The following is a 12,394-nucleotide window of genomic DNA, read 5'->3' on the forward strand; positions in this document are numbered from 1 at the left end:
CCTCAAAGTGCACTCAATGTAAAGATTAAAGGATGTCACCTGGGGGGAGGAAGAGCCATGGGGGAAGGACCGGGAAGATGGAGAGAAGCCAGGACTCCAGAACAAGCAATTATACCACATCCTGGAAGGCATCCTGTATCTCAGTATTTCCCAAGGGTCTGAGTCCCTAAATCCCATGGTCCACAGAGGCTGGTGCTTGTGAGACCTGAGCATTAGGTTAGAAAGGGGCCTATTCTGGGACTGGATTCCAGTCCTTTCCCAGCTACACTGCCCAGCACAAACAGTATGTCGATGGGAACACTTTGGGGTCTGAGCTCCTTCCTTCACTGTAATTGGACAAAAAGCCAGGTGAGAGTGAGAAAGCTTGATGTCCTTAGTAGTGTACAATTCTTTCATTTGGGATTTAATTGGGATAAACTGAAAGAGCATTGGATACAGAAATCACAAACTAGGCGCACCCTGGACAGCTCACATGGTCATAAGTCAGTTCCTTTATTTCACCCAGTCTCAGGTTCCTTCTCTGTAAAAAGTGGATACTTACACCTGCCCTGGCAACCTTTCCCAGGGTTGTTTTAAGATTATGAGAAAATGGATGTGCAAGGGCTTAGTTTAGTTCAGTGAACTATGCAAACATATAGTATGGAACTCTGTACAGCTGCTTATAAAGCTGCCCCTCGGGGGGGGAGGGGAGGAGAGGAGAGGACAAGAGCCTTGTCTCACTGCTTTGGTAGGAGACTCAGTGGGCAAAAGAGGCTGAAGAGGGGCGGAAACTATCCCTTTGAGGAAGGTCTTTGACTTTCAGTCTTCCTGATTTTTGAGCATAGTTCAAGTTGAGCATTGAGGGTTTGTTCTCTGTTCCTCTGAGCAGATTGTGATCCCTAGGAAGAAGAGAAATGTTTGGTGCTTCCTGTGAAACTTCATTAATTCAGAACACATTCTTTTGGAATTTATGAGTCCTTAATGACTAGAGAAAACAGAACACAACCTTCCTCTGTGAAGGTTCTGGAGGTGCTTACTCTGTAAGGACAGAGAATTCAAACTAAAAACTTGGAATTTCCAAGTCAAGGACTCGAGATATTGAGGTGGGCCTTCTGTTTCTCACAAGAATCATAAGTAAAAGGTAAAATGTTTGTACTAGTTCTCAGTTTTCCTTTATCTTGGCTTTGTTGACAGTAGTTGTAGTAATAAAGGCATTAATAGCAATGCACCAGATCCTTGCTTTGTTTCAGAAGCTGAATGAACTGAATGAACATTTTACCAATATTATCTCATTTCATCTGCACAAAAGCCTACAAGGATGTATCCATATCATGGAATGCTACTCAGATATGAAAAGGAATGAACTACTGATACAGGCAACAACTTGAATGAATCTCCACATAATTCTGCTGGGGGAGGGAAAGCCAACCCCAAAAGGTTACACACTGTACAATTCTACTTCTATATCATTTTTGAAATGACAAAATTATGGAAATGGAGAACAGATTAGTGGTGGCCAGGGGACAGAGAGAAAGGAGTGGGAGAGAAGTAGGTGTGGCTCTAAAAAGGCAACTTGCAGAATCCTTGCGGTGATGGAAATGCCCTGTGTCTTCACTGATCGATTTCCATATCCTACTTGTGATATTGTACTGTAAGTTTTGAAAGATGTTACCATTGAGGGAAACTGAGTAAAAGGTGTTATTTCTTACAACTGCATGTGAATCTACGATTTATCTCAAAATAAAAAGACTGATTAAAATAATAGAAGGAAACTGAGGCTCAGAGTCATTAAATAATTTCAGAGCCAAAATTCAAAAGGCCTGTCAGACTCCCAAACCTGAGTGTTTCAAGACTTGGCTGTATTCAAATAGGACAAGGACCCCATAGGCCTTGCAGTCCATCAGACCAGGTGGCCACTGGTGTCATGGGCAGCTTCCTTACTGGGGACTACAGCCTGAAAAGGCAATATTAGACTGGTTTCAAAGGGTTATCTGGCAAGCCCTGTGGGTTGGTGCTGAGGGCCAAGACTGGATAACCAGGTTTCCCCTTCCCAAGGTGTGTGAAGAAGGGTGTGGGGAGAGGCAGCCTATGAGTGTGTGTTGGTGTCTCTGGTTGCGTGTCCACAGGTCCGTGCATTTGTCAGTTCCTCGGTGGAGGTGATACATAAGTTATGCACGCGTGTGCCGGTTCGTGTGTATGGTATTGGATGCACCTGTGTCAGCTCTGCGTAGGTCACACCCACGTCTCTTGTTTCGGTTAGGATAAATCATTTGATAATAGCTCCCCCAAAGCAAAGCTGACTGTGGAGCCAGCCTGTCTCGAATTGGGTCTGTGTAGATAAACTGGGTAATTGGACTCTCCGCCTCCTCAGCCAAAACAAACACACACAAACCGCCCACCCCCGCACTGGAGGGAGTCTGGTCCCCGTCATCTGGGTACTTGGATCTAGTGCCCCCGCTATCTCTGGAGCTGCAGACAAGACGAGCCGAGCGTCCCCGCCGGCCCTTCCTCCCCCGCGGGCCGGGCGCTGCCGGGGGCTAATGGAAAGAGGTCGCAGCTGCTCCGCCGCGGGGCGCGCGGATTCCTGCACAGGTGCGGCGGCGGCTGCGGGTGGGAGCGCGCGGGGCCAGCTGGCCCGCCTCCTCCCCCGCGGCGCCCGGCTTCTCCTTCCTGCTGTTCATTTATTGTCTTCCTCTGCGTGTCTGACAGCGGGGCGCGAGCTGGGGAAGGGCAGCGCGCCGGTGCCTCGCTCCGAGCGCCGCGGGGCGGGGGCTCGGCTCCCGGTGATGCGCCGCCTGCGCCTCGCGCCGCGCGACCCCGCCACCCTGGGTAAGCGGCGCGGGGGCGGGAGACCGTGGGGAGGGGAAGAAGGGTAGTGGTGGGGGGCGTGGACGCCGAAAGGTGTTAACTCTTTTCGCTAAGCGGCGAGGCAGCCGGGCACCCCGAACCCGAAAAGGCCCCACCCCACCCCGCACGCCCCGGGTCCCCAGCGCTCTCCGCGCCCCCGCAGGTTTCCAACCAGCTGGCGGGGAGGGGTGTAGGACAAAGCGTTACAGGGCGATGCCGCCGCGGGGTGGCGCTCTTGGCCGAGGCGTCCTCCCTGGAAAGTTGGCGAATGGCTGGGAGCCAGCCCCGCCGCCCCGCCGCCCGCCCCGGGAGGCGAGGGCGCGTGGCCTGACCGCCCTTGACTCGCCGCGTTCCTCCTTCAGGGCCCTGCGTGGACGCCGCGGGACTGCTGAGTCTTAAGCGACGGTGAAGCGCTGGCCGGCGTCGGGGCCCTTGCCGGGGCCGGGAGTGGGATGGAGGCGGCGAGGGGGGTCGCGGAGTAGCCGGCGCCTTCGACCCCCCCCCCCCCCCCCCCGGGGCGCGCACGTCCGTCCGGGCCCTGGCGCTCCGCGGCTCGGAGGCGCGGCCGGAGGGGCGCCCGGGGCTGCCATGGAGGTGCCCAACGTCAAGGACTTCCAGTGGAAGCGCCTGGCGCCACTGCCCAGCCGCCGGGTCTACTGCTCCCTGCTGGAGACCGGGGGGCAGGTCTATGCCATCGGGGGATGTGACGACAACGGCGTCCCCAGGGACTGCTTCGAGGTCTACTCCCCCGAGGCGGACCAGTGGACCGCCCTGCCCCCCCTGCCCACAGCCCGGGCTGGGGTGGCCGTCGTCGCCCTGGGAAAGAGGATCATGGTGATCGGGGGCGTGGGCACCAATCAGCTGCCCCTGAAGGTCGTGGAGATGTACAGCATCGACGAGGGCAGGTGGAAGAGGAGGAGCGTGCTGCGCGAGGCCGCCATGGGCATTTCCGTGACGGCCAAAGGCAAGTGGGGCCGGGGCTGGCGGGCGGAGAGGAGGGGCGGGGCGACCACAGGGAAGGGATGCGGCCGCTCATCACGTTCCCGATCCCACTGACCCTTACCGCAGACGCTAACACTGGAGACCCACTGGCAGTATTTTACAGATGGGAAAACTGAGACTCAGCAAGTGAAGTGTCTAGTAATTCCTTATGATAGCAGGCTCCTCCCAACAACTGGCAGGCTGCGCCAGAGGGGATCCCGAGGTTAGTGCAGTGGCTCTGTCGGCCCCTTCTCTCAGCAGAAGCATCGAGCCTACCATCCAGAGCACCCCATCCCCTGAAACTGCCTTGCATCTGCCACCACCTCCAGACACATATTTGGGGTCCTGGGGATGTTCATACCATCATTGCCCCATCACCAGGCCCCACGGAAGGGGTTTGGGCCCTGATTCCAGGGCCCTCTCCCCACCCTCAAGCTCTCCCTCTGTCTCCTAATCTCAGAGATACTTTTAAGGGTTTTGCTTCTGCAGCATCTTGCCCATCTTGAGTTCTCTGGGCACGTGTGTGCTGACCATGTGGTTTTATGATTCTCATTTCACTTTCTTCAAGCCCCTACTTTCCTTTTCTCCTGGCTTGGAACAGCCCGGAGCATAGAGGGGGCTCCAAAAATTATTTTGCTAAAACACAAAGGGTTTTATGGGAAATGGCCCAATAGGAATCAGGAGATCCCAAATCCACACAGGCTTAATGGGATGCAACCTTCCCTCCCTCCCTGGCAAAAATCATCCAGCTGCCTGCTGGGTCTACTGTAGAATCAGAACCAGTATTGTCTGAGCACCTGCTCTGTACCTGGCACAAATCCAGGTCCCAGGGAGGAGGGAAAGATGCAGATCTGGGCTCTGTCTTCAGGAACCCAGGTCAGACCAATGAAGGTGACCAGAGAAACTCTAGCCCAGAATCCTTCAGGGCAGAATGTTCAGTGGAGCGTCCATAAATGCCTGTAAGAAGGATGGAAGGCATGGAGGCCCATGGGGGAATAGTGAGGGGAGAGCACTCCCTTATCCCCAGGCCTCAATAAATGGTGCTAAAAGATTAAAAACTAACATTTATTGAGTCCTTACCATAGGTGTTTTATATATATTGACATATTTGATCCTCACAACCTGTCTGATGAGGTGAGATTATTATCGTCATTTTAGAGAGAAGCAATGGAAGGCCCAGAGAGGTTAAAAAGCTTGCCCAAGTTGCACAGTAAGTGAATGATCAAGTCTGTGTTCTTAACTATGGCACTGAATGGGTTCATCAGTTAATTTAAGAAGCATTTATATGCCTGCATTTCAGGCATTGTACCAGATGCTGGGGTCACAGATTAACGAATTCCCAAGGACCTACAATCTATTGGAAAAAACAGACAAAGATTATTTCAGTGACGTATGGTCACAAGAGTGATGCAGGTGTCATGGGAAGCCTGGGCTAGTGCTCTCGGCCCAGCCTTGGTGTTCAGGGACACCCAGGTGAATCTGAAAGGATGAGTGGAGGGGACTGGAGGATTCCCAGTTGGAGGCGTGTTTCAGGTGACACACGGGGCTGGGAGAGGTGGAGCTTGTATAAGGTAAATTCATGAGTAGGCCCCATCTCCTGGCCTCAGGCTAGGGTTGGTTGTTTTTTCCCCCCAGTGAGATTGGAAGGTAGAAGGCAATAGCACTCCTCGCTGAAATATTCTAGAACAAAGGCCTCTTAGAGCCGAAAGTGGTAAAGACTGGCTACCGACAAGTGGGAGTGGGCTCTTGGGAAATAGAGAGCCCTGTGGGGGCTGTGTCCCTGACAGGCTGCAGGAGGTACTGAGGCGGGTCCCAGGGACACATGGATGCCTTGCCCACTCTCTCTGGTACAATGGCAGAGAAGTGCCTTGAGAAGACACCTGCAGCCAAGAGCAGAAGGGCAGGAGAGAGAACTGCTCTTCTCAGAGTGCTCAGCTTACTGCTCGGGCAGGGTCCTGGAAGGGGCTAGTTTTCTCTCCTCCAAGCCTCACCCCCATTCACCCCTAGCGCTGTCCTACTTAGTGCAGGGTGCCTCCTGGAACCCATAAGCTTCCCTGTATGTGAAGGAGGATCGCGTTCCCCCATGGGGGTAGCAGAAAATGGAAGAACCAGCTGCAGTCCAGTGTCCCACAGGGCCAATGACAGCAGGACTGACCTCATTTCCAAAGGCTCCCGCTAGGTCTAGAGAGTTCCAAATCAGAGTGCCTGGGCCAGGCCACTACTGGGGGTTATCAGAGCAATGCCCCTCCTCTTCCCATCCCCTCTGGCTGCCCAGGAAGGAGGAGAATGGAGGGGACAAGACTGCAAAGGATTGTCCAGGTCTAGACCCCACTGCAGTTTGCTCTTGTGTGAGGCTTAGTGTTTCCGGCTTAGTCGAGGGCTGGACACTAGGAAGGCTAAGGCATGCAGGCCTGACGTGCCTTCAGGAAGACCCAGGCTCAACTGCAGCAGGGACTTTTAAATGTCGCCTCAACCCTACTGATGTGTACGTATGGCTCACTCTGGCAGAGCAATGGGTGGGAACCAGACCTGGCTTCATTGCTGGTGTTCAAGGGGTTATCAGAGCCTGGCTGTGACAGGTGATGAATACTGATGGGCGTGTCTCATGGTGCCCATGAACTGAGCCAGGGGTTGCATGTGGCCTTTCTCCTTAGATTACCGAGTGTATGCAGCAGGCGGGATGGGCCTGGACCTCCGTCCGCACAACCACCTCCAACACTATGACATGCTCAAGGACATGTGGGTGTCGCTAGCACCCATGCCCACCCCGAGATATGCTGCCACCTCCTTCCTTCGAGGTTCCAAGATCTATGTGCTGGGTAAGGATGGGTTGTCTGTCCCACATCAGTCCCTCCTTCCCTCCCGTGAGTCGTTTCCCATGGGAAGTAATGCCTGTGTGTTGAGCATCTCCTTGGCACTAGGGGGTAAGCATGCTGCCCCATCCCTCAGGGAGCTTCTGTATGGTTAGGTAACAGTCAGGAAGGGAAACCCAGTCCCTGTCCTCGGGGACTTACTCTTCTGCCCCACCCCCACCCTGCTCTGCTCCTCAGGAGGACGACAGTCCAAGTATGCAGTCAACGCCTTCGAGGTCTTTGACATTGAGACTCGCTCCTGGACCAAGTTCCCCAACATTCCCTGTAAACGGGCCTTCTCCAGCTTTGTGACCCTGGACGACAGCTTGTACAGCCTGGGAGGCCTGCGGCAGGGTCGGCTCTACCGGCAGCCCAAGTTCCTCCGGACCATGGACGTGTTTGACATGGAGCAGGGTGAGCTGGGTGCCCCCTGCCTCTGGCTGACTCCCCCACCATACCTCTATTCCATCCATACTCCCAGGGCCGCTAACCCAGCTGCGTGAGCCTTTCAGACGTCTAAACGCCCCTCTCCATTCAGGGATATCTTGGGCACAAATTCTCTCATCCATACAGAGCTCCCTTTGGAGGGTTGGTTGTTTTTATCAAGGCCTTTCCACCTATTGTTTCTTCTTACAGCACCCAGGCAGGGCCAGGTGAGGGAGGGCTTTTTCCTGCTTTTACTCTGGAGAAAGAGAAAGATCCTGATCCCTGTGCTCACTGCCGCTAGTTAGCTTTTCTTCATCTTAGAGCCTGTGAGAGCGGAGGTAGAACAGGTAATTCGTTGTAGGGGATTATAGTTCCCAGGACTACAGCAAGCACGGGAGAGGGTGGAAGCCACGGAGAGAGTCATTCAAACAGCAGAAGGTGTTGGGTGTGTCCTGCCCACAAAGGGTAGGTCAGTGGAGACACTGTCCAGGGTGAGAGCTGTTCGGGACTCAGTGTGTGTTAGGGGCACTGGGGCAGCATCTAATTCTCTGTATGTCCTGCCATCATCTGTGGCCTGCAGGGGGATGGCTGAAGATGGAGCGCTCCTTCTTTCTCAAGAAGCGACGAGCAGACTTTGTGGCTGGCGCCCTGAGTGGACGGGTCATAGTGGCTGGAGGACTTGGTAAGGATGGAGCTTCTGGGCTGGCACTGTGGCTCTGGGGCTTGGTGGATTGTTGGCACTCTGCACAAGCAGGAGAAGGAGCTGGCTCCCTGCTCACTGCCTGCCTACCACTTATTCCAAAGAACTCAGAAATTGCCCTTTCTCTTAGCCTGGACATCACGTATCCACGTATGGGCCCCAGATGTAGTCTTTCTGTCCGCTTACACAAGGGATATTGAGGCCCAGAGAGCATAAGCAACATACCGCTAACCATGTAACACAGGGGTGCTCAGCACAGACCCCTGGCCCTAGCCAGGAGTGAGAGACAAAAGTGTGGCAGGGGTTGGCCTTGGTCTTCTTTCTCTGACTATCTCTTCTCCCTGGATTCCCAGCTCCATCATGGAACAGGAAAGCCATTTGATCAAGCATGTTAGTATGATTAGGATTAGTTAGTTCAGGATTTACCCTTCCGGAGGCAGAACCCAACATCAGCAGGGGAGAGATATATGGGCAGGGGGCTCCCAGGCACCCAGCCTTTGCTCAGCGTGGACAGACTCCACTTCACCAGCTCATGAAAGGAGCCCAATGTGAGCTAGATCATATGGGCCGCTTTTAACACAAGGTAGGAGGGAGGCAATCGTATCTAGAAACTCCTGGTAAAAGCATGGGGTTGGGGAAGGAAAGCTTACTCGTGAAGAGATGAAAGGACAGAAAGGAGGGGCAAAAAGTGGCTGTTTGACCAAAGCTACTGGCCCAGGGTACAGAGGGACAGCCGGGAAAGTTTGAGGTTGCTCCGCTTCTACTAGCCAGAGCAAGGGAGGTGGGGTGACTGCAAGGCATGGATCGGTGGCTGGACTCCTTTATAAGTTCCGATTCCCTTTCAGGGAACCAGCCCACTGTCCTGGAGACTGCAGAGGCCTTCCACCCAGGAAAGAACAAGTGGGAGGTGCTCCCAGCCATGCCCACGCCCCGCTGTGCCTGCTCCAGCATCGTGGTCAAGAACTGCCTCCTGGCCGTGGGGGGCGTCAACCAGGGTCTGAGTGACGCGGTAGAAGCCCTGTGTGTCTCTGACTCCCAGCTGTCCTAGGCCCAGCGCCTTTGCCCTGGACCGGATCACCTGACTCTTGACAAGAGAAATGGTCTTGTCAAAGCAGTTTGGGCTACTTCCCAGATGCTAGCTCCTATCAGCAGCCAGTGGGGCCAGGCTCTGGGGCTTAAGGACCTCTCTCCACCTCCTAATCCCACCAATCCCAGGAAACTGGAAGACGTCCCAATGACCACCAGCCCCTGGTTGGAGCTCAGTGGACCTCTGGGGAGAGTCCTCTCTCACTGCTCAGGCAGAGAAATGCACAGGAGTACCTGCTGCCTGCCCCACTGAGTCCCACCCCTCCCCACCTCCAGGGTAGCTCTGACCCAGAGGGTGAGCTGCTGCCACTATTCCTTTCCCCAGCTCTCAACTAGTTTGAGGGTCTCTTAGGGTGGAAAATGGAGAAGGGTTGGGGGTTCCCAAATGCTCTCCTTTCCATTGGCCCATAACCCTTCCCCATTTGGTGATCAACTGTGAGCCTGCCCGGGACCTCATCCACGCAGCAAGAATTGGCCTCAGAGCTGGAGGCAGCTGAACTGGAAGGGAAGACGCAGACTGTTCTACGTCGGCAGCCCTGGCCAGGAAGGACCCTGCCTCTCCAGGCTCCTTGATGGGAATGTGATGCTGGGGAAGGAGCAGACGCCCCACCCGGGCTCTGCTCCCCACTCCTCACTCTATTACTCCTTTTGCCACCCCTCCCTCCGGAGGCCTGGTCCTTTTGTCACCAATAGCCCTAGAGTGTTTCTGTGGGAAACCTCATTTACACTGTGGCATCAGAATCCACAAAGGATGGATTCCTTGCACTCCAGTTAACAGCAGCAGCACAATGATTAAAATCTATATTCTTATCTTCTCCAGCTTTTGGTGCAGGGGCGGGGTGGACAGATGCCTTGATGGTTAGAGGGGACCCCATACAACAGCCCCTCTGACATTGTCAAGCTAAATAGGGCCCCAAGTGACCACCTATTCTTGGCTGTTCCCTCTGAGAAGGTTCCACTTTCAAACCACTGTGCGCCCCACCAGTTGCCTCACTTCTAGTAAAACAACATAATTTCCTTTTCAAAAGAATTGAGACTGTTAAGAAAGGGTTGCATTCGGTAACTGACTCCTTCAGGTTACTCCTCACATCTAGCCTCATTCATTCAGCTTAAGTTCATTTCTGTCTGGCCCCAGAACTTGAAGAACATGCCTCCTTTTAGCTTGGATTCCCAGTGATTTTTAAAAGCTGTGCTAGCACCAGGGATGCAGATATGAAAAAAGACCTGCTCTTGTGCGGTTGCCGGGCAGCCAGATGACACGGCACGACACCTCCGTTATCTCTTGAGGCAGGAACACAGGAAGGATGCCTGCCTGCCTGCCTGAATCTGGGGGATGGGGGGAGGGGGCGGGGGGCTCCTAGAGGTGACGACTCCTTCTCTGAGCGGCACAAGTGAAACCTGAAACTTTAAGAGCTAGGTCTCTTCTCCCTTTCTCTGTACCTGGCCTTTGTCCTTACATGGGCCCTACAAGGGCACTGCCACCTGCTGGCCCAGCCTCGCCTTCCCACCCAGCTAGAGGCATCCTGTGGCCATGGTGCCCCCTGGTGAGCTGACTGCAGAGAGGCCTTTTCTATTGGTTCTGGGCACCCCTATTTCAGTTCAGCCCCCTGAAATAACTTAGTAAACAGGGCTGAAGGGGCTGCAGATACTATGAGGGTGGAACAGCATGTTAGGGGAAGCCCTGCTCTGGTCTCCCCATTCCACCTCCATTTCTGCACTATCCCCACCACCTTCCCTAAGGAAGGTGTTTACAAATAGGGGTCCCCCCACTCTTTCCTAGAGGAAGCCAAGCCTAGCATGTCTGGGAGGGGGCGGGGGTGCTTTTCATGTGCACAAAATGGTACCAGATCTGTGGATAGAACTGAAGTGTTTTAAGATGGTTGAAATCTTAGGGGTACAGCCAACCCTAAAAGGTTTTCCCATTATGAGAATGGGGAATTAGTCACGAACCTGTGAGGGCCACCCAGGGCCAAAGCTGGTATCTGCTGAGGACCCACCTCTTCGAGGTCCACTCAGGGAAGACTTTGGGGATTCCAGGAAATAGGAAATGTCAGTGGCAAACCTCATGGTGCCATGGAGGCAGCTCAGGATCTAGAGCTGGCTCCAGGCCTCCTCACTCCTCTCCTGTCATCATCTACTATGGGAAGTTCCCACCCCTTTCTTGTCTTCATGTCCCAATCTATAAAACAAGAGCCACTATGAGGCCATCTCAAGGTGGCAGAGCACCTGCTTCATCCTCAGATCAACTCTATGAGGTGGGTAGTACCGTCCCATCTTGTGGATTAGAAAACTAAGGCTCGAAGAGGTTATATAACTTGTCCAAGGTCTCAAGCTGGTAAGAGATCGAACGAGGTCTCCTTCTAAAACTTATGACCACAGCCCGACCGGCGTGGCTCAGTGGTTGAGCATTGACCTGTGATCCAGGAGATCGCCGTTCAGCTTGGACAGAGGGTCTCTTTGGCCTGTGGGGTGTGGACAGCGGTTTCTCGGTGCTGTTCCATGTCCTGTGGTACTTCATACCAGATGTGCTTCCTGCAGCTCCTCCCAGCATGCTCTGGGCGAGCCTGCTCCCCCCCCACACGTGTTCAAACACACACACACTTCTCTCTCTGTCACCTCACAAACATACTCACCTCACACACCCGCCTACCCCTCACTCTACACAGACCCACCTGCCAGACACATAATCATTCATGCTCACACACAACTCGCGCACCTCACTCTTACGCCTGCCTTCAACTCGTACACACTTCAAACGCACCTCACACCTGTGTGCACACCTGCTCACACACCTGGCACACGCGCACACGCCTCACACTCACTGGGAGCAGGTGCCTGTCCAGCGTGGGAGGGGAGCTGCTGCGGGTTAGGCGGTGCTCAGCGTAGGATCCACGCCGTTGCTGCCTTGTGTTCACACGCAGCCGTCTCCCCCAGAACCCCGTGGCACAGCTTGCCACGATGGCCAGAGGGACCTCGTGCACCCTCGGATCCCCGCGAGCCCGGGAAAGGTGGGTCTGGTTTACAGATGAGGAAACTGAGACCCAAAGGAGCCCTGTGACTCCCACACATCACAGGCTTCGTAAGGGAGCCACCCGTTCCTTCCCCAATGCCTCGCCCGGCCGGAGCCGGCCCTCGATGCGCGGGTGCGCTGAGTACACGAGTGGGGGCTCCTCAGGGCAGTGGCTCCCCCCCCCCCCCCCCGGGCCGCGAGGCCGCTGGGACGTGCAGCGCCTGACTGTTTAGTCAGCGGCCCTGGCCCCTTTGCCCTGAGACTGTCAGTAAAAAAATGACGGTGTGAATGAATCAGAATTATACTTTTTTCTGTCAGGCAAAAGATATACTTTTTGGCGTGCCACAGAATTTTAGTAATTAATGTGCCGTGAGGTGGAACAGGTAGAAAATCGCTGCTCTAGAGGAAGAAAGGGGAAGGACCCTAGCACCCCAGACCTAGGTCTTCATTTGGCCAGAGTGGCTCTCCTGGCTCCCGAGGCAGCTTCCTTCCTCCCTCCCTCCCTCCCTCCCT

General features: G+C 54.5%; 1 protein-coding gene across 1 annotated transcript; it reads left to right on the top strand.

The window, feature by feature from the left end:
- The first annotated feature begins 3,414 nt into the window (after nucleotides 1-3,414).
- Nucleotides 3,415-8,887, top strand: KLHDC8A (kelch domain containing 8A). Its single transcript, XM_016215802.2, has 5 exons — nucleotides 3,415-3,790; nucleotides 6,462-6,626; nucleotides 6,858-7,073; nucleotides 7,666-7,767; nucleotides 8,631-8,887. The coding sequence occupies exons 1-5, from the start codon at nucleotides 3,415-3,417 to the stop codon at nucleotides 8,831-8,833; spliced, it is 1,062 nt and encodes a 353-aa protein (XP_016071288.2). The 3' UTR covers nucleotides 8,834-8,887.
- Nucleotides 8,888-12,394: the final 3,507 nt, after the last annotated feature.

Source organism: Miniopterus natalensis, chromosome 19 (assembly GCF_054644295.1).
Source record: "Miniopterus natalensis isolate mMinNat1 chromosome 19, mMinNat1.hap1, whole genome shotgun sequence".
NCBI lineage: Eukaryota > Metazoa > Chordata > Mammalia > Chiroptera > Miniopteridae > Miniopterus > Miniopterus natalensis.